Source organism: Arachis hypogaea, chromosome 4 (assembly GCF_003086295.3).
Source record: "Arachis hypogaea cultivar Tifrunner chromosome 4, arahy.Tifrunner.gnm2.J5K5, whole genome shotgun sequence".
Classification (NCBI taxonomy): Eukaryota; Viridiplantae; Streptophyta; class Magnoliopsida; order Fabales; family Fabaceae; genus Arachis; species Arachis hypogaea.
In genome coordinates, this window is record NC_092039.1 from 122,480,390 (window position 1) to 122,502,457 (window position 22,068).

Below are 22,068 nucleotides of genomic sequence, written 5' to 3' on the forward strand. Positions count from 1 at the left end.
TACTTTGGCGTAGGAAGAGAACTCATTTTTTTGTGCTTTAATTTTTCAATTGTTTTAAATAGAAATATTTTTGTTTTCAAGTACATTTGAGTGGAAAAATACGAAAATAACTACTAATATCAGGAGCATGTTATGATATTATTGTAAAACAAAAAGCAAAATGATATTTCTACTTACAACTATAAATCGTTATTAAGAGCCTTAGCAGGTGATTAGAAAGAAATTAAATTAAATTAAATTTTCCCATGAAATTACAATTAGAATTTCAGCACCAAAAACTTATATTATTCTTTTTGATCTGCTAATGTAGAAATCAAATAAATTTAACGAGTCACACTGAACTAAGAAAAGGGAAATATAGGTGTTTTTCAAGAATACGATTATAATTGAATAGGTCTAATTCACTTTAAAATATTTACAATGTTAGACACAATTTATGTAAGGGACCTATAAGTCTGTCACCTTTCATAGGTCTGTTTCATGAGTCTTTACCTCCACAAATTTCATTCTTCTTGGTCTCTAAAGTCTAATAATCTTTCCCTCCTTATACGTGCATTTCAGATTGAATTATTGATCAATTTTTCTAAACTAATTAATCTCTCTCCAATTCTGTAACCAACACAAGCATAGCTCTACTTTTAACTGATAGGCTTGACTACATAAAGTAAACTTACTTTGGCTTATATAGGAAGACTTTGAGTCTTTCATTTAAATACTTTTAAACATAAATAACTCTCTTTACAAATACAAGTGGACATGTAACAGTTAAAATTAGCAGCATATTATGATATTATTGCAAAAGAGAAATCTAATTGATGTGTTTTGATTTGATTTTCTCACCCTTTTACATTTTGGAACATGGATTGGAATTCGACACTTGTGCTGCTAACACTACTTGTAATAGTTCTCCACTTTATGAGAATGAGCTAGAGATATTGGCGTGCATTTTGGGCAAGAAAAAAAGATATTGATCGTGCTTTCTTGTTTAGACCAATTGACATAATGTACCACTCTTAAGATTTTTCTAAACTATGGCTATCTGTAATTTACATGATATCTTATCTCAAAGTCATATATGTATCAATCAAACTCTATCTTATGCAGAAGACTATGATGACTGCAGAAGATTTTGGTGACTATGGTGCCTTGGCAAATACGATAATGACTCTTGTTTAAACTTTGTTTGGAGCTTTGGCTAGAGTAAGGAGTAATGAAGAAGTATTAACCAAGTTAGCTAGAGTGACAGTGGAAATAATAGAAAAAGAAAAGCTTACAAATTCAAAACAATCCCAAATAAAGCCCACATATGTGTAAAATTAAACTCGTTTGGTTGTGAACACAGAGATATACACAAAAAGGAACAACACATTATATGATTTTCTTTTAATAATTATTGCAGAAAGAGTAGTGGCTTCTCAAGAGGTGTATCAAAGTATAGGGGTGTTGCAAGGTGAGATACTCCTAAGTCTTTTTGAACACAACACAAAAATATATCTGCTTTTAGAGTTGTTGGTGATGAAAATGAAACACTAATAATGCTTGGTGAATGTTCTGCAGGCATCACCAGAATGGAAGATGAGAAGAAAGGATAGGAAGAGTTTTTGGAAACAAATATCTCTACCTTGGAACTACAGCAAGTTAAAATCAACAAATGTCAATCAAAATGACAACCTTGCTTCAATCTACTAAATTTTAAAATTTACTACTTAATTTGTAAAGTTATGTTTCTTAAGTCATTTGAATTTTTGATTCGCCCAGCATTCACAACAACAATTTTGTCAGTGCAAAAATTTCACATTATTAGCTAATGGCATGTGTCACCTAAAATAAATAGCACATCAACAAATAGTGTAAATTGACTAACAGTTAATCAACAACAAAATAAAAATACTTGCGGAATGAAATTTCAAGTCGAAACAATTAACATTAAAATTCTAAGAACTACAAAAGAAGCACATTTGCAATTTCAAGACCATGTTAAACCATTCCTCTAAAAGAATGGACTAACGCATGCACAAACATTAAAAGAAAGAAAGAAAGAAAAGATATGATTTGTTTCTACTGCTTCAATTCAGTTCCTATGAATGACATTTTTTGTTATTGTTAACTAATGCAGGCACACAATGGGAAGCAGCACGAGTCTATGACATAGCAGCAATTGAGTACAGAGGAATTAATGCTGTCACCAACTTTGATTTAAGTAATTACATCACATGGTTGAAGCCTTCACACCAAAACCCCCAAGACCCAAAACCTGAAACAGAAGTAGTACTAAACTCTCAAGCACTCACTTCTCCATCCAACTATGCTCCAAATACAATACAACATTCAAAACCATTGCCCTTTGACAATACCTCTTTCATCAGTCTTGATCACCTGAATTATCCTCAAAATCAAGAAGTCTTTGATAACAAAATGTATCGATTTTCGAGCAGCAAGTCGTCTTCTCCCACGGTCTTGGCCTTCTCTTTCGCTCTTCGCTGTTTAGGGAATTGGTTGAAAAGAACTCAAACAATGCATGTGGAGATGAACTTGATGAGGAAATCACAAAGGATCAACAATAAAACATAGCCAGTGATTATGAACTGGGTGGGATCTTCCGTGATGGCAGTGACAGCATCTCATTTTTCTATGATCCAAACACAAACGGCTTTGAATTGCAAGAAAGCAACCTCTACTCAATTCTTTGAACACATATGTGAACCATTAACAAATATCTAACGATCAAGTGCAGGAAATCAATATACTAATTAGTAATTACTTCAACATAACTTAATTGTAGTTAATTGTGTATTCTTAAAATCATCTGATTCAAAGTTCCTTTACAATCAAAAGCACCAGAATTCTACAGATTCCCTTCCATGTTGCTAAACTTCACATACTTCACCCAAAAAACATGTTTATGAATACTGTATAGTTGGATATGTAAAGTTGTTAACTTTTCATACTCATTGGTAATTGCCCTCTGTTTTTCAATACTATGGTTTTGTTCCCTTAATGGGTTGTTCTGTGCTCCCTTTGATAGAGATTATGGTCCCAATTTATGGGTGGTGTTGTAATAGTATTTCTTACTCTCCAATCGGTTCCTTGAGAAAAAGTATTGTTCTTACTATGAAAAAGAGAGAGATTGATCATCATTGCTTCTCTTTCCTTCTATGGTGTTGTTGACTTTCCATCTTGAAAAAGAAGAGTAAGTAAAGTAGAAGAAATTTCTTGTTCTTGTTAGTAACTTTTTTTTTTAATAAAAGGATTTTAGTTCTCTTATTTCTATATTAATATTTTTTTTCCTTCTCACATTTCGGATTTGGATGCTTTGTTAGGAAATCTCATTTCTGTTATTCCTGTTGGCTCAAATGGTCATACTTTAATCTTTTTCATATCAATGAATACTTGTTTTTTTGAAATACAAAATTGCTTCTCTTTTCTTTTTACAAGTTATCGTATTTTGCAGGCATAACCATAACTCATAAGAGAGAGTATGCAAAGGGAAATGGATTATTGTATGCAAAGAACACAATGTATTGCTTTTCTTATTTCAAAATAGAAAAAGAAAAATAGATATATAAAACACAGTTTATCTTTTTACTTTATCTACTTTATTTGGGATTACACATAATACACTCTTACATGAGATAAACACAATAACTTCAAATGAAAACACATAAATGAAAATAATCTAATATTACACACATGAAAATAACAAAATCTAGACTCTTGATTTAAAAGATCCTTTTCAGTAACCTAAAAACATCTCCAGCAAAAGCATTTCCTAATGCTAACCCAGCAACAAGGCCTCCCCCATATCCAATTAGAATTACCATCCAATTAGACTTAAAGAAAGATCCCGATGCAGAGTCTTGATCACCATCAGTTGTTGGTAGTGGAAGCTTAGAATGATCTTCACATTTCTTCATCAATTGAATCCCACACAAATCTTTGTTCCCCTTAAATGAATTGTCATCAAATGTGGAAAGTTGCCCATTTTCTGGTATTGGACCTGAGAGATTGTTAAAAGACACATTGAAGAAATCCAAAAATGTTAACTCTGTGAGTTGTTGGGGGATTTCCCCTGACAAGCTATTGGCAGAAAGGTCCAACACTTCAAGATTTGAAAGCTTTCCGAAGGAAGATGGGATGCTGCCAGTAAACATGTTATTGGACAAATTGAGCACAACGACGCTATTCAAACTTCCCATGATATCTGGAATCTCGCCATAGATTTTGTTACTTGAAAGATCAATAGCTACCATGTGATGAAGGTATTGACCCCCGAGATAATCCATGACAACTCCTTTGTTGGACATTGAAAATGGATGCGAATCAATATCTATTTCCGCATTGTCACTGTGAATCACGTCCTTGAAATCCAGTTGTCTTTTGTTGGATATGATCATTGATTTGAAGCACATGATTATTTCTGATGTTAATTTTGTCGAGAAACCATTTTGAGAGAGATCAATGATTCGAAGCTGGGGAAATGTGTATTTCAATGGACACATTATAGCTCCGTGAAATTCATTATCACGTAAAGAAACAGCCTTTAACTTAGGAAGAGATCCTAACCAGAAAGGAAATGAGTCATTGAAATGGTTATGTCTCGCATTAAGAAACTCTAGCCTTCTGCAATTGACAAGTGTTCTTGGTAATTGACCGTACAACTTGTTAAAACTAAAATCAATAAACCGAAGGACATTTCCTTTCACATAAGTTTGAGGAATATTGCCTGTCAATTTGTTTCCTGCAAGACTCAAAAGTTGAAGGGATTGGCTAAAGCTTCCCAAACATGATGGAATCATGCCAACTAAATTGTTGGAAGATAAATCAAGTACCACAAGTGACTGCAGGTTGCAGATGGAGGGGGATATTTCTCCCATCAATAGGTTGTTGGAAATATCCAAAGTCTGAAGAGTTGTTTTGTTCCATAACCAACTCGGTATTGTCTTTATGCTGTTGTCTGATAGGAAAAGATCAGTCAACTCTTGCAAGTGTTGTATAAAATTGGGAAAATGAACTAAGTTGCATGAACCTAAAATCAAAGTTTGAATTTGAGAAGGAAATGTTACGTTGGAAGTGTTCTTCCCTTCAAGAAAAGACAATTTGTTGCCTCCGCCTAAACCAAGAATAGTAAACTTTTGGAGCTTTGAAAGCATGTCAAGCTCAATCTGTCCTTCCAACACATTACCATGTAGTTTAAGACCTGTAAGATTCTCTAACTTGAAGAGGAAATATGGAATTTCACCTTGAAGATCATTATGGGAAAGGTCCAAGTGATATAAAGAGGTTAGATTCATTATCCAAGTTGGAATTTCTCCATTTAAATTGCACCAACTCAATCCTAACCACTGAATTGGAGGAAGGTTTGTCACATTGACATCCCTGTTTTGTGAGAACAAGGACAACTTGTTCAAAGACAAGTCAAGAGCATTAAGCATCTTTAGCTTCAAAAACATGTCAAGTGCTAGGCGGCCTTCGAAAAAATTAAACGACACCGACAAAATTTCAAGATTCTTAAGTCGAAAAAGAGACGGAGGGATTTCACCATGAAAGCTATTATCTTCAAGCGCCAAGCAAGCTAAATTGGTCAGGTTTCCAATGGATGCAGGTAATGTACCCTGCAGATTTTGGTTTTCCCCAAAATTCAAGACTGTTATGTTTGGGAGATGGAATATTCCGACTGGAAACTCACCATATAGTTCACATCGGCGAAAAGAAAGCATTTGCAAAGACGTAAGGTTTGTGAGAGTATGAGGTAAAGATGATGAAATGGTCACAAAATTCAGACGAAGGTGTTCAAGTCTAGTCGAGTTTTGCGTTAAGCTTGTAAGAGTGGATGCCTTGAGTTGCAAATGGTTGATTAGATCATATTGAAGTGCCCCAAGAGTATAGCTGCGAAGATCAAGGGACACCAAGTTGGACAATTGTGAAACCTGAGGTGGAACTTCACCAGAGAATGTGTTTTCATTGCCATGAGAAAGATTCAGATATCTTAGATGTGAAAGCTCACCTATCTTGGCAGGAATTTGAGAGTGATTGAAATCATTGTCTGAAAGATCAAGGCTTTGAAGGTGCACAAGTGAGAAAAGGGTGCTATTGGCATCCATGAAACCATAGAGTTGGCTGCTTCCAAGATCAATGCCGATCACATGACCTGTGAGCTCATTGCATTCAATGCCATCCCAGGAGCAGCAATCTGTGGTTGGAATCCAAGAAAGAGTTTTAGGATAACTGAAAGGATTGTAAGAAGCAGACTTACTTATGATGAAGGTTTTTTTAAAGCTGAGCAAGGCATTGCTTTCATGTTGATGGCACTCATGATGATGAGTTGTAGTTGAATCATTCAAAGTAAAACAGTTTGTGAAGAGGGAAGATGAGAAGAAAAGAAGAAACTGTATGGAGAAAGTAAGAGAACATAAGAACCCCATTATTGTGATCGTATAGCAGTAGATTTCAATGGATGGAATGTTTAGGACACTCTAATCGGTTTTTATAGTGAAGCAGTGATGGTGATGCTATCTAAGAGACATGCACCAAGTAACATTACCTGCATTTGTATTATTCCAAGTGCGATATTGCCTCTCGTTTCACGGAAGAAAAGAATGATAGTGATCCTTATTATGGCTGGTTCTGGCGGAGTTTTGAAACCACAAACTGGTTTGAAATAATTTGCATAATATGGCCAATCATGTCGTTTTAAATATCCTAAGATTTTTTTATGCTTACTTTGAGTAACATGGTTCTTCTAGCACTCTCATTTTGTATTGTGTAAAAGTCGACAACACTGATCAAGCTGGTCGAGCAAAATAAGTATTTGCAACTTCAACCGAGCAATACTGATTTCTGTGTACTTTGTTATATGTAGAGTAGCCTCTCTGCTTCATAGTGAAGTTCCTTGATAGTGTATTTTTTTCACTACTATTTGACTTTGTTAATAACTTTCATTGACGTCCTTCATGCTTAATTTTCTCGCTATCTTCTATCTTTCATTTCCACCACAAACTTCCTTGTTTGAGGTGTTCTAAGTAAGGCACTTGCATAAGTGACATGTATGTATTATTCCTAATTCTAATAGTGATGATAAATCATATTCATGAGACTGTGATATTGAATTGCCGTTCATTTAGGGGAAGACAAGAAAACTATTGATTGTGGCGGCTTCTGAAGACTCTTTCAAAGTTCAAAGCACATGCAGGAAGTCTGAGATATTCAAGTAATTTTTCCATACTTAGCTTCTAAAATGGTGCTATTGAATGTAACTGCTGCATCTACAAACCTCTGTGCTTGGTTATCCTCCACAAACTTAACTCTCTCTTTGTCACACTCAAGGTTTTGACATCTTTGTCTCTAATATTTGAGTTTGCTAACTTGCATTCTAGAGTTATACTTAATCTTCTCTCTTTAATTTGTTTCATATCATTGACTCCATGAAGTAAACTTACTTTGGCTTATATAAGAAGAGAGTTCAGATTTTTTTGGTGTTTTAATTTCAATATTATCAGAAAAAAATAATTTTTTTAAATAATAGAAAAAATAGGTCTTTAATAAATTTTGAAGTAGACTTATACAGATATACGTTCTTCTGAAAAAAAATACCAAATAAATTCTTTAAGAATTGAAATAATAAATTTGTAGGTCCAAGAAAAATTACAATGCTAAACACGATATATCAATTTCATACTATTAAAAATTTTTAATCAAGCAGATAAAGTCCATCGTTACAATTTTTCGGGGATTTGATACAAGTCCATTACAAAATGAGTTTAATTTTTATGTAATAATTTAATTACATTTGTTATTTTAAATGATCATTCACGCCATTAATATAAAAATAAATTATTTTTTACTGTCGTTACGTATTTAAATATATGTCTAAAAAATCATTTGATATTGCAAAATTTTTCAGAACTACTTGTTTTATTACTTTTTTTTATCAAATACATGTGACTAGAAAAGTTAATACTAAAATTAGCCATATTATGATATATACTATTGAAAAAAAAAGAATTATGTATTTTTATGGTTGAATGTTAGAGGATGAGCAATATTTATTATTATTTATTATCACTTAGTCATTAATATTTAAAATTGTGGACTAAAAGTATATTATCGAAATATTTAGTGTACAACTATAAACAATTAATTAGTGGAGTTCCCAAGTAACTAGAAAGAAATTAAATTAAAATTCGTTTATGGAATTTCAATTAGAACTCAAGCACCAAAACTTATGTTGTTCAGTTTGATCTGCTAATTTAACAGACATACATAGATGGATGGGTTGGTCTGAGGTTTATTAATATATTTTTCTTTTTTCTTTTAATTCCTTTTATTTGTACGGTGTTTTTGCTAACTGATGTGTTTTGACTTTTGAGTTTCATTCTCCTACTTTTTGGAACATGCATTGCAATTGGACAGTGGTGCTAGAGTTTTATGTAGTGCATATTAGTCTTCCAAACTGTTAATAGTCAAATTAGTTCGTAAAAGATTATCTATTTTTTAAATTAGTTTTTAAATAATTTTTTAATTATATTAATCTTTAAAAAATAAAACATAAACTAAATTGGTTTTTCCGTCAGTTAAATGATGACGTGGTAAGTTAATACTACGTGTCACAAGATAATTGGTTGACGTGTTAAGTCAGTGACACCTAATATATCACGTGTCATATGTAAAAAAATTATTTATAATCAAAATAGTCCCTGAAAATTCACGCATATGCCATTTTCATCCTTAAAATTTAAAAATGAATCAAATTAGTTCTTATATTAATTTTTTTATTTTTTAAAATATTAAATTTAAAATATTTTTTGATATTACTAATTTTAATATTATTTTGTAATCTTAATAAACAAAATTCTCTTTACATAAAATAATAAAAATAATTAAATTATAAAATTATTTTGTCATTTGTATTTTAAAATTTTATATTTTCAAATTGTAATTTTTTTATAGTGAAAATTTTTTATTTAAATGAGTTTATCAAATTATTGTTGATTATATATTTAAAAATTTAATATTTTGAATCTCACTAAATACTATAGTAGTTATTTTAAAATTTAAAACTTTTATATTTTTTAAAAATATAATTTTTATTATTGTATAATTTATATGGTAAAACTCAATAATTGAAAAATCAATTTATAGGATCACTTGTTGAATTTTAATATTTTAATATAATTTTTTAAATAGCTACTATATTTATTTAGTGAGATCTAAAAAATTAAAATAAGGGTTATGTACGATTTTGGTCTCTAAGGTAGGGGTTGAAAATTTTTTTCGTCCCCAACCTTTTTTTACTTATAAAATCGTCTCTAAGGTTAACTTAATTTGAAAATCGTCTTTCAGACCAAAATACCCCTTCCCCTTCTTTCCCAAAATCAAGCAGAAGCAGAAACAGAATCAGAAGCAAAAGTAAAAGCAGAACCAGAAGCAACAACAATGAAACAATCTAATAAACATTAAAAAAATGGATAACGGATCAACAAATCTGTATAATGAAACAATGAAACAATGTAATCGACCAGAAACAGAAGAAGAACAACAACAATAACAATAAAACAATGTAATCAACCAGAAGCAAAAATATAAAAGAATCATAATCAGAAATCAACAACATAGTAGAAGCAGAAGTAGAAGAACAACTACAACGGCGAGTGACTAGCGAGGAGGAGCAGCGACGATCGGCGACCGAGCGACGAGGAGAAGCAAAAACGGCGAGCAACACACGACGTCAACCCTCGCGGATTTGCTGGCGTCGACATCGAGGAGTAGTGGCGAGGATCGAACAACGAAGAGCAGCAGTGAAATCCTGCGACCGAACGACAACGAGTAGTGGCGGCGGATATCCTTACCCTTCCCTTCCCCACCTTCTCTTCCCCCTTTTCTTATAACACCCTACCACACAGAGTCTTATGCTTAAGTCATAAAATTGAGGTGGCAAAGCATTACGACTTCTAAAAGTAAAAATATATATAATAATAGTTAAAAGAAATTTGTACTAAGTAGCCTTTGATGGAAAGATTAAACAAAAGCATTAAACAGAAAAGCACATCACTCTCAAAAGCGTTAAACGTAAACTAGACGAGGTAAGAGCAAAGCGACATATATATATATATATATATAGGAAAAGAGTTCCAAAGATACAGATAACAAAGTTTATGACTGGGCTCGCAAAATTAAAACCGATTAGAGTATATATATACATATATACAAGATAAACCCAAAAGGCCCAAAAGATAGTTTACAGAACCTACTTCTCCAAATCAATCTCTAAAAGAAATAAAGTATAACATATATATATATAGTGGGGATATAAGAGTATCTATATATACATCAAAACGAAAATAGAGTCCCAAAACACAAAAGATCTTTCGCTTTCAGAAACTCCCAGAATGCCTTAGCGAGGTGCCTCACGTCCTGCATATGAAAACTACAATATTTGTATGAAATGAGAACCGAAGGTTCTCAACATGGTAATGGTACCGCATACATAAGATATAAGGTCTCGAAAAAGTCAAAGACAATCCTAAAACTCCGACATTCATATTTAAATCTTAAAATTATAGTTTTAATCCATAAATATGGTAGGTTGTCTAAGGATCTTAAAGTCCTAACTCACTCCTAACTTATCCTTTTTGCATCTCGAGTGATAACTCTAATTCTAACTTAACCATTCAATTCCTGCTTCCTCCAACCCTCCGAAACCCTAGTGGAACTACCCTCGTCACTCCTACTGCGCATTAATATCATTAGAGGGAGTGCGTGCCCTATCACCATTAGAGAGAATTTATGCTCTGTCACCATTAGAGGGAATAGGTGTCCTGTCACCATTAGAGGGAATAGGTGCCTTGTCACCCTTACAACTAGAGAGAAAACACATATATACTCATAATCAATTAACCACAATCATGCCTCGTTTGTCATATTCATTCAATTTCATAATTCAACTTATCATAGGTCGTCTAGCCTATGTTTTCACAATACATTATATATTATATACGAAAAACTAAAACCATACCTTGACCGATTCCTCATAAAATTTATAACGTCACAATTCATCACTGTTCCACAACACCCAAGCTTCCACAGTCACACTAAACGGGTCTCCAGCTCCCCAAAGTCCAATACCAAGTCTCCAACTCCACCAATTTGTTTCCAAAATACACAATCTAAAATAATACTAAAATTACCATAGGGTTTACTAATTAGATAAATTAACAAGGATTAAACATTCTTCATTTTACCAACAGAAGAATTGAGCCAAAATCTGGCACACCCACTAAGTTAGCTTAATCCTAAATATTAAAATCAACAAAATCTCAACACCCAATTCATAGGATTTTCGAAATTAGAAGATAAAAAAATTGAAACTAAAAAGTGACTTTCATACCTAATTGAGTATTGAGCTTTGTAGAGTTCGACGTCACAATTGCGTGACCACAAACGACTCGTCAATCAGAACTACGGATCAAAAGTTATAAGAAATTGAAATTTGGGAGTGAGGGTTGTGTTCTTCCCCCTTTGTTCCCCCCTAGCCCAGCACATGTGTTAAATGGGAGAAAGAGGAGTTGTGCCCTTCATTAAATCAATGTTGGGTTGGGCCTTGGGCCTATTATGGGCCTGGTTCGTTTGATTCGGTCTGTTTGACCTAATTTTAAGCCAAATTTTTTAAAATTTGTGTCGAAATTTATATTTTAATTTTTTCTACTTTATTAAATTATAAATTTAAGTTTCTAATTTTTTTAAATAATAATTTATTTATTAGTTAATTATTTATTAATTTTGTGGATTTTGCACTTCTTCCTTGAAACACCCACCGGCTGATTCCCTTCTCCTGTTTCCCAGCCCTTTAACCCCTTTTTTTATATATTTTTTAATTAGGAATAATTTGGTAATAAAAATTAAAATTTTGGTAAAAAGAACAATTTTAAAACTAAGTTAAACTTTAGGGATGATTTTTTAAGTAAGAAAATATTGGGACGAAAAAAATTTTCAGCTCCTATCTTAGGAACCAAAATCGTACTTAACCCTTAAAATATTAAAAATTTTAGTATATAATTAATAATAGTTTGATAAAATTATTTATATCAAACAATTTCACTAAAAAAACTAGAATTTGAAAATAAAAAATCTAAAAATACATATGAGAAAATAATTTTGTAACAATTTAATTATTTTTATTATTTTATATGAAAATTTTTTTATTAAGGTGTAAAAAATAAGATTAAAATAAGTAGGATTAAGGAATGTTAAAAATTTAATATTATAAAAAATTTATATAAGCACTAATTTGATCAATTTTAAAAATTTTAGATATGAAAATGACTTATATTTGTACTTTTAAGGACTAATTTGATTATAAATAAATTTAAGACATATTAAATGACACGTGGCATGTCGGGTGTCACTGACCTGACACATCAACTAATTATCTTGTGACATGTGGCATTAACCTACCACATCATCATGTCACGTGGTATTTAACGTGATACGTCATCATCTAACTAACGGAATGACCAATTTAATTTATGTTTTATTTTTTTAGGACTAATATAACTAAAAAAATCCTTCGAGAATCAATTTAAAAAATCAATAATCTTTCAAGAACGAATTTGATTATTAACCCTTATTTCAAACCTTATCTTATGCATAAGAATAGCCTTTCTTTAGTTATCCTCCACAAGCATCACTCTCTCTTTTCTCTGCTTTCTATTTCCTATATATGTAGTGTAGTTGATGGGTAAATTTTGGTTGAGACAAGAATCTCTCCCAAAACAACACCAATCTAACCGGCAAGTGCACCGGGTCGCATCAAGTAATAAAAACTCACGGGAGTGAGGTCGATCCCACAGGGATTGAAGGATTGAGCAATTTTAGTTTAGTGGTTGACTTAGTCAAGCGAATCAAGATTTGGGTGATTGATTTGCAGAATTTAAATTGCATTGAAAGTAAAGAGGACAAGAAATAAATTGCTGAATCCTAAAGAACAAGAAATTAAATGGCCGAAACTTAAAGAGCAAGAAATGTAAATTGCAAGAATCTTAAATGACAAGAAATGTAAATGACTTGAAATGTAAAGGGGATTGGGACTTGGAATTGCAGTAATTAAACAAAGAAAAAGTAAATGGCATCAGACAGAAGAGTAAATGGGAATTTGGGATTGAATTGGATTCAAACAGATAAGTGAAATGAACAATTAATGCAAGAAACAGAAAATTGAAATGGTAAATTGAGATCTCAGGTTCCAGAGACTAGAAAACCGAGTCTAGATCTCAATGCCTTCCTAGATCCAACAAGAACAATAGCAAAGGAATTGTAAATTGCAAAGAGAATAGATGAGAAAGCAATTAACCGAACTGGAAATTAAATTTCAGTCAAAATCAACAGAAAGATCTAAGGTGAGATTGAAACAGAATTCCTTCAATTCTCCAACCCAAGATCCAAGACAAGTGTAATTGAAATTGAAAGTAATTAAACTCAGAAAATAAAGATCACTCAAGCTCCCAAAATCAAGAGAAAACTCTCTGAAAACTCAAAAAGGAAGCTCCCCGAATAAATTGAATTCTAGCCTATTTATACACTTTCTTCAATTGATCTTCAAGCCTTGAGTTGGACCTTTGCTCTTGGTGGATTTGGGTTGAAAGAGGCCTTGGTTGATTGCTCTTGAAGTTTGGAGAGGAACCCAAGTGAACCAATTGAACCGGATTTGAGTTTTGCAAAGTTGGATTCAAAGTTAGCCTCAAAGTTAGGGGGCTAACTTTGAGGCCAACTTTTCATAGCAGCAAAACTATTCTGCTGCATCTCACGTTGGAGCCAACGTTAGGGGTCTAACTTTGACCCTAACGTTGGCCTTGCTTTGTGTTGGTGTGGCGCCAACGTTAGCCTCCAAGTTAGGGGGCTAACGTTGGCGCAAACGTTGGCAGCCCCTGGGAGTAATCTTCATGCCAACGTTAGCCTCCAAGTTTGGGGGCTAACGTTGGCGCAAACGTTGGCATACCCTGGAGGAGAGTTCTCATGCCAACGTTAGCCTCCAAGTTTGGGGGCTAACGTTGGCGCAAACTTGGCCTCCCCTGGTGCATGTGCTATGCCAATGAATTCTAATATTCATTCATTTGTTCATTGGCAATTAAAAAAATCATGCATGTATTAATTAATTAATAAAGCCAAATGCATTAATGTTGAAAGGGCTTGATATGTTCTTTAGCCAATTTTGACTTTAATATTGCATGCTTTTATTGGCTTTATTAATTAATGCCAATGTATTAACGTAGCATTCATTCTTTAATGATCAAATGCTTTATACATGCATTAATTTTTATTAGCAATGCTAATTAATGAACTTGAACGTTCATTCATGTAATGCCATGATGCATGCATAAGCATTACTGCATGTCAGTTCATTATGCCAAGGAACAAATGGTCATGGGCCACGCTTTTTTTCCTTCCTTAGGCCACGCTTCTCTTGTTTCTTTCTTTTCTTCACCTACAAGTAATCAAAACAACCAATCAAAGTATCACAAAATTCACAAGGTTTATAAATCAATTAATTATCAATTAAATTTAGCTTAAACCTCATGATTTTGTATAAATTAAAGGGTGGTTGATTGAATCCAAGTACACATGAAATTCTACCCAAATGGCTTACTTATGGCTCAAGAAAGTGCATAAAATCTATTGAAAACAAAGGAAAAAGACTAGTGAAACTAGGCTAAGATGACCTGTCATCAGTAGTTCTTTCACTATATTTTTGTCACTACTTTTTGGTGCAATTTTTAGTTCTTATAAAAGTAACTTTTTCAAGTATACATAAGAGGAAAAGTAACTGCTTCCAGAACCGAAAGCATAAATATTATTGCTAACAAGAGAAATAATATTTGTATATCTTATTATTTAATGGTATAGATATTAAGTGAAGTCTACAGTGACTTATTATAGTAGCAGCAGTAGTTATAAACTTTACCAGTAATTAAAACCTGTTGCTAAAGTTAATTACTTAATATCACAGTTCTTCATATTTTTGTGACACTTTTTACCTTTAATTTTTAAATTAAATTTTTTTAATATTAAAACAGCATTACTTTAATTTTAGCAATAAAAATAACATTAATACTTGTTCAAGATCACAGTGTAAAATGTAGAAATAAAAAGAGTTGAGCAGTTTTTGAGTCATACATCAACGTTCCAATAAAAAACATACAACTCAAGAGATGCTTTTACTATGAATACCATTTTTTCTAGCTTGCAATGACCTATAAAGCAAAAAAAGATCATTGATAATGATTATTGAAAACTAAACTCTCTTAGCAATCATTTATACCATTTTGTTGAACGATCATTTAATTATGAATCAATCAATATGATGCACCATTCTGAAAACAAGGCTAAGGTTTTTCTTAATGTAGACTAAAGTCTAATTCTTAACTTCAACTCTATTTTATTCAAAAGGGAAAAAATATATACATATAGCTACCTGTATTTATGTTTGAGTATCCAAACGCGACCTATATGCATTAAATTCTCAATATAAAACATAATTGAGAGGAATGCAGAAAAACGAAGAACACATTATACGGTTTTCTTTTAATAATTATTGCAGGAAGACTAGTGGCTTCTGTGCTGTTTAGGGAATTGGTTGAAAAGAACTCAAACAATGCATGTGGAGATGAACTTGATGAGGAAGTCACAAAGGATCAACAACAAAACATAGCCAGTGATGATGAATTGGGTGGGATCTTCTGTGATGGCAGTGACAGCATTTTGTTCTTCTATGATCCAAACAAATACGCCTCAGAACTGCAAGAAAGCAACCTCTACTCATTTCTTTGAACAGAGATGTGTAGTTGTATTGACAATAATGTAAAATATGATGGTACATATCAATTTTGTTCTATGCATGTTTCCATATCTCAATAGCTTCAAATTTTACAACAGATGTTAATCATAATTGCTAAAAGAAATTTAAAAGCATTGTTGACAAGGGTATATGACTATGCAATAATTTACAGTTAATAAGATCCTATTTGTAGTCATATGTGAACCATCAACATATATAGAACGGAGGAAATCAATATACCAATTACTTCAACATATCTAACTGTAGTTAATTGTGCATTCTTAAAATCATCTGATGCAAACTTCTTTTACAATCAAAAGAACTAGAATTCTACAGATTCCTTTCCAGACTATGCTAAACTTCACATACTTCACCCAAAAAATATGTTTATGAATACTGTATAGATGGATATGTTAACCTTTCATATTCATTGGTAATTGCTCTCTTTTTTTCAAGGCTATGGTTTTGTTCCCTTAATGGGTTGTTCTGTACTCGCAGTGCTCCCTTTGATAGAGGTTATTGTCCCTATTTACAGGTGCTGTTGTAATTTTTTTTTTTACTCTCCATTCGATTCCTATGAGAAAAATTAGTGCTCTTACTGTGAAAAAGAGAGAGATTGATCATCATTGCTTCTCCTTCCTTCTATGGTGTTGTTGACTTTAAATATTGAAAAAGAAGAGAAAGAAAAGCAGAAGAAAATTCCTGTTTTTGTTAGTAACTTCTTTAATGAAAAGATTTTAGTTTTTTGTATTTCTATATTAGTTTTTTTTTCCCTTCTCTTATTTAGAATATGGATATTGGTTGTAATTTTAGTTTTGTTCAAAAATCTCATTTATTTAGTACTGTTAGTGTTGGCCCGATTGATCTACTTATAATCTTTTTCATATCAATGAATACTTGTTTTTTTGAAAAAAAAAAACAATTGCTTCTTTTTACATTTTAACATCCTGTCTTGAATAAGCATAAGCATAACTACTGCATAAGCATAAGAGAGAGTATGCAAAAGGAAATTGATTATTGTATGCAGTATGGTGATGAGCGGATAATTTGTATACTTTTTGACATTGTTTTTAGTATGTTTTTAGTATGATATAGTTAGTTTTTAGTATATTTTTATTAGTTTTTAGTAAAAATTCACTTTTCTGGACTTCACTATGAGTTTGTGTGTTTTTCTGTGATTTCAGGTATTTTCTGGCTGAAATTGAGGGACCTGAGCAAAAATCTGATTCAGAGACCAAAAAGGACTGCAGATGCTGTTGGATTCTGACCTCCCTGCACTCGAAGTGGATTTTCTGGAGCTACAGAAGCCCAATTGACGCGCTCTCAATGGCGTTGGAAAGTAGACATCCTGGGCTTTCCAGCAATATATGATAGTCCATACTTTGCCCAAGATTTGATGGCCCAAACCGGCGTTCAAAGTCACCTCAAGAAATCCCAGCGTTAAACGCTGGAACTGGCACCCAAATGGGAGTTAAACGCCCAAACTGGACTAAAGCTGGCGTTTAACTCCAAGAAGAGTCTCTGCACGAAAAATGCTTCATTGCTCAGCCCAAGCACACACCAAGTGGGCCCGGAAGTGGATTTTTATGTCATTTACTCATTTCTGTACACCTTAGGTTACTAGTTTTCTATAAGTAGGACCTTTGACTATTGTATTAGAGGTCTTTGGATCTTTATATCTTTTGATCACTTTTGATCTTAGATCACTGGGAGGCTGGCCATTCGGCCATGCCTAGACCTTATGCTTATGTATTTTCAACGGTGGAGTTTCTACACACCATAGATTAAGGTGTGGAGCTCTGCTGTACCTCGAGTATTAATGCAATTACTATTGTTCTTCCATTCAATTCCGCTTGTTCTTATTCCAAGATATCACTTGTTCTTCAACTTGATGGAGGTGATGATTGACGCCCATCACCATTCTCACCCATGAACAAAGTGACTGACAACCACTCTTGTTCTACAAGCATTTGAGGCTTGGTGAATATCTCTTGGATTCCTGATTGCACGATGCATGGTTGATCGCCTGACAACCGAGTGCTCGCCTGACAAACGAGCCAGCCATTCCGTGAGGTCAGAGTCTTCGTGGTATAGGCAAGAATTGATGGCAGCATTCAAGAGAATCCGGAAGGTCTAACCTTGTCTGTGGTATTCTGAGTAGGATTCAATGACTGAATGACTGTGACGTGCTTCAAACCTGTAACCTGCTGGGCGTTAGTGACAGACGCAAAAGAATCACTGGATTCTATTCCGGTAGGGGAGGGAACCACACCGGTGATTGGCAGCACTGTGACAGAGTGTGTGCATTAGCTTTCACTGCGAGGATGGGAGGTAGCTGCTGACAACAGTGAAACCCTACACGAGCTTGCCATGGAAAGGAGGAAGAAGGATTGGATGAAGGCAGTAGGAAAGCAGAGAGACGGAAGGGAAGGCATCTTCATGCGCTTATCTGAAGTTCCTACCAATGAATTACATAAGTATCTCTATATTTATCTTTATGTTATTTTCGTTCATCACCATTATCATTTGAGTTTGCCTGACTAAGATTTACAAGATGACCATAGCTTGCTTCAATACTAACAATCTCCGTGAGATCGACCCTTACTCACGTAAGGTTTATTACTTGGACGACCCAGTGCACTTGCTGGTTAGTTGTGCGAAGTTGTGTAATGCCATGGTATTGAGCTACCACGTTTTTGGAGCCATTACCGGGGATTATGAGAGTTGTGAAAAAGTATTGTTCACAATTTCGCCCACCAAGTTTTTGGCGCCGTTGCCGGGGATTGTTCAAGTTTTGAGCAAGCTTTGGTAACATCAGTGCCAAGATCCGGCAACAACATCAAGTTTTGGTGTTATTGCCCGGGATTGTTTAGGCTGGACAACTGACGGTTCATCTTGTTGCTTAGATTAGGTATTTTTTCTTCGAAATTCTTGAAGATGAGTTCTAGAGTTTCATGATGATTTGTTGAAATCTGGCTGGCTGAGAAGCCATGTCTAATCTCATTGGACCGAGGTTTCAACTTATCACCACAAGAGCTTGATGATTTCTATCAATCTTGCTCTTGGAGCAATGATCTGCTAAGGCTTGGCTGGCCTTTGGCCATGTCTAGTGTTTTGGACCGAAGCTTTCTTTGAAAGCTTGGCTGGCTGTGAAGCCATGTCTAATTCCTGGACCGAAGTCTTAAACTAGCATTGCACTGATTCCTGGAATTCTCATTAAGAATTTTGATACCTTTTCCATTTCATTTTCGAAAAACACAAAAAAAAAAATTAAAAAATCATAAAAATATTTCTTGTTTGAGTCTAGAGTCTCATCATAAGTTTGGTGTCAATTGCATGCATTCATGTATCTTGGTGATCTTCAAGATGTTCTTGATGATTTACTTGCTCTGATCTTTGAATTCTATTGACTTGAATGTCTAGTCTGTCTCATTTGCATTTTCATCTTGTTAGTGTCAGTAGCATACAAACTGCTAAGTTTGGTGTCTTGCATGCATTGTTATTTGATTCTAGTTGCATTTTGATTTTTCCTTATTATCAAAAATCCAAAAATATTTTTAATTTGTGTCTTTTCAAGTCAATTATACAGAGAATTGAAGATTCAGAACACACAGCAGAGGAATTGCACAGAAAAAGCTGGGCGTTCAAAACGCCCAGTGAAGAAGGACAGACTGGCGTTTAAACGCCAGCCAGGGTACCTGGTTGGGCGTTTAACGCCCAAAAGGGTAGCATTTTGGGCGTTAAACGCCAGAATGGATACCATTCTGGGCGTTTAACGCCAGGATGGCTAAGGGAGGAAGATTTTGTTTCCAAATCAGATTTTTTTTAAGTTTTCAAAATCTTTTCAAAATCAAATCTTTTTCAAATCAATTTTTCAATCAAATCTTTTTCAAAACCAATTTCTTTCCATTTTTAAAGATACTTGCTACCAATTAATGATTTGATTCAACATTTCAAGTATGTTGCCTTTTCTGTTGAGAAAGGTTTAATGTTTGAATCATATCTTTTCTTGTTAGTCAAGTTTTTAATTTTCAAATCAAATCTTTTTACAATGTTTTTCAAATCATATCTTCTCAATCACATCTTTTTAAAACCAATCATATCTTCCTAACAACATCTTTTCCAAAATAGTTTTCAATCAAATCTTTCTGATTTCTAATTTCAAAACCTTTTTCAAAAATCACTTGATTTCTTTTCTTTTTTTTCATTTTCGAAAATTAAGTAGTGTTTTTCAAAAATGTTTTAAATTTTTCACTTAATTTTCGAAAATAACTTCCCTCCTTCTCACATCCTTCTATTTATGGACTAACACTATCCCTTAATGCAAAATTCGAACTCCATTTTCTCTGTTAAGTTTGAATTTTCCACTTCTGTCTTCTACTCTTCTTTTCCTCTGACACCTAAAGGAATCTCTGTACTGTGACATAGAGGATTCCACACTTTCTTGTTCTCTTCTCTTTCTTATGAGCAGGAGCAAAGACAAAGGCATTCTTGTTGAGGCTGATCCTGAACCTGAAAGGACCTTGAAGAGAAAGCTAAGAGAAGCCAAAGCACAACTCTCTTTAGAGCCCTTGAACGAACTCTTCAAGGAAGAAGAACAAATGGCAGCCGAAAACAACAACAATGCCAATAATGCAAGGAAGGTGCTGGGTGACTTTACTGCACCTACTCCTGATTTCTATGGGAGAAGCATCTCTATCCCTGCCATTGGAGCAAACAACTTTGAGCTTAAGCCTCAATTAGTTTCTCTAATGCAACAGAATTGCAAGTTCCATGGACTTCCATTGGAAGATCCTCATCAGTTTTTAGCTGAGTTCTTGCAAATCTGTGACACAGTCAAGACTAATGGGGTTGACCCTGAGGTCTACAGACTGATGCTATTCCCTTTTGCTGTAAGAGACTGAGCTAGGACATGGTTGGACTCTCAACCTAAAGAAAGCCTGGACTCTTGGGAAAAGCTAGTCAATGCCTTCTTGGCAAAGTTCTTTCCACCTCAAAAATTGAGTAAGCTTAGAGTGGAAGTCCAAACCTTCAGACAGAAGGAAGGAGAATCCCTCTATGAAGCTTGGGAAAGATACAAACAATTGATCAGAAAGTGTCCCACTGATATGCTTTCTGAATGGAGCATCATAGGTATTTTCTATGATGGTCTCTCTGAACTATCCAAGATGTCTTTGGATAGCTCTTCTGGAGGATCTCTTCATCTGAAGAAGACGCCTACTGAAGCTCAAGAACTGATTGAAATGGTTGCAAATAACCAATTCATGTACACTTCTGAAAGAAATCCTGTGAACAATGGGACTAGTCAGAAGAAAGGAGTTCTTGAGATTGATACTCTGAATGCCATATTGGCTCAGAATAAAATATTGACTCAACAAGTCAATATGATTTCTCAAAGTCTGTCTGGGATGCAAAATGCACCAAGCAGTACTAAGGAAGCTTCATCTGAGGAAGAAGCTTATGATCCTGAGAACCCTTCAATAGAAGAGGTGAATTACATGGGAGAACCCTATGGAAACACCTACAATCCTTCATGGAGGAATCATCCAAATCTTTCATGGAAGGATCAACAGAGACCTCAACAAGGTTTCAATAACAATAATGGTGGAAGAAACAGGTTTAGCAATAGCAAGCCTTTCCCATCATCTTCTCAGCAACAGACAGAGAGTTCTAAGCAGAATACCTCTGACTTAGCAACCATGGTCTCTGATCTGATCAAAACCACTCAAAGTTTCATGACTGAAACTAGATCCTCCATTAGGAATTTGGAAGGACAAGTGGGTCAGCTGAGCAAGAAAATTACTGAACTTCCTCCAAGCACTCTCCCAAGCAATACTGAAGAAAATCCAAAAGGAGAGTGCAAGGCCATCAACATGGCCGAATTCTGGGAGGGAGAAGAGGCAGTAAACGCCACTGAGGAAGGCCTCACTGGGCGTCCACTGGCCTCCAATGAGTTCCCCAATGAGGAACCTTGGGAATCTGAGGCTCAAATTGAGACCATAGAGATTCCATTGGACTTACTTCTACCATTCATGAACTCTGATGAGTATTCTTCCTCTGAAGAGGATGAGTATGTCACTGAGGAGCAAGTTGCTAAATACCTTGGAGCAATCATGAAGCTAAATGACAAGTTATTTGGAAATGAGACTTGGGAGGATGAACCCCCTTTGCTCACCAAAGAACTGGATGACTTGTCTAAGCAGAAACTGCCTCAAAAGAGGCAGGATCCTGGGAAGTTTTCT

At 34.1% G+C, this 22,068-nt stretch overlaps 1 protein-coding gene, 1 non-coding gene and 1 pseudogene across 2 annotated transcripts; 1 reads left to right on the plus strand and 2 right to left on the minus strand.

Annotated features, from left to right (window-relative positions):
• The first annotated feature begins 2,094 nt into the window (after positions 1–2,094).
• LOC140184257 (uncharacterized) lies at positions 2,095–6,456 on the plus strand (annotated as a pseudogene).
• LOC112795366 (receptor like protein 27-like) lies at positions 3,720–6,422 on the minus strand. Its single transcript, XM_029297655.1, has one exon. The coding sequence runs from the start codon at positions 6,420–6,422 to the stop codon at positions 3,720–3,722; it is 2,703 nt and encodes a 900-aa protein (XP_029153488.1).
• Positions 6,457–20,832: 14,376 nt separating the features above from the next.
• Positions 20,833–20,940, minus strand: LOC112799032 (small nucleolar RNA R71). Its single transcript, XR_003200621.1, has one exon. It is a non-coding gene; the product is annotated as a small nucleolar RNA R71 (small nucleolar RNA).
• Positions 20,941–22,068: the final 1,128 nt, after the last annotated feature.

Excerpts from the sequence above, each read along its gene's own strand:
- LOC112795366 (XM_029297655.1), bottom strand. The coding sequence starts at position 6,422 with ATGGGGTTCTTATGTTCTCTTACTTTCTCCATACAGTTTCTTCTTTTC.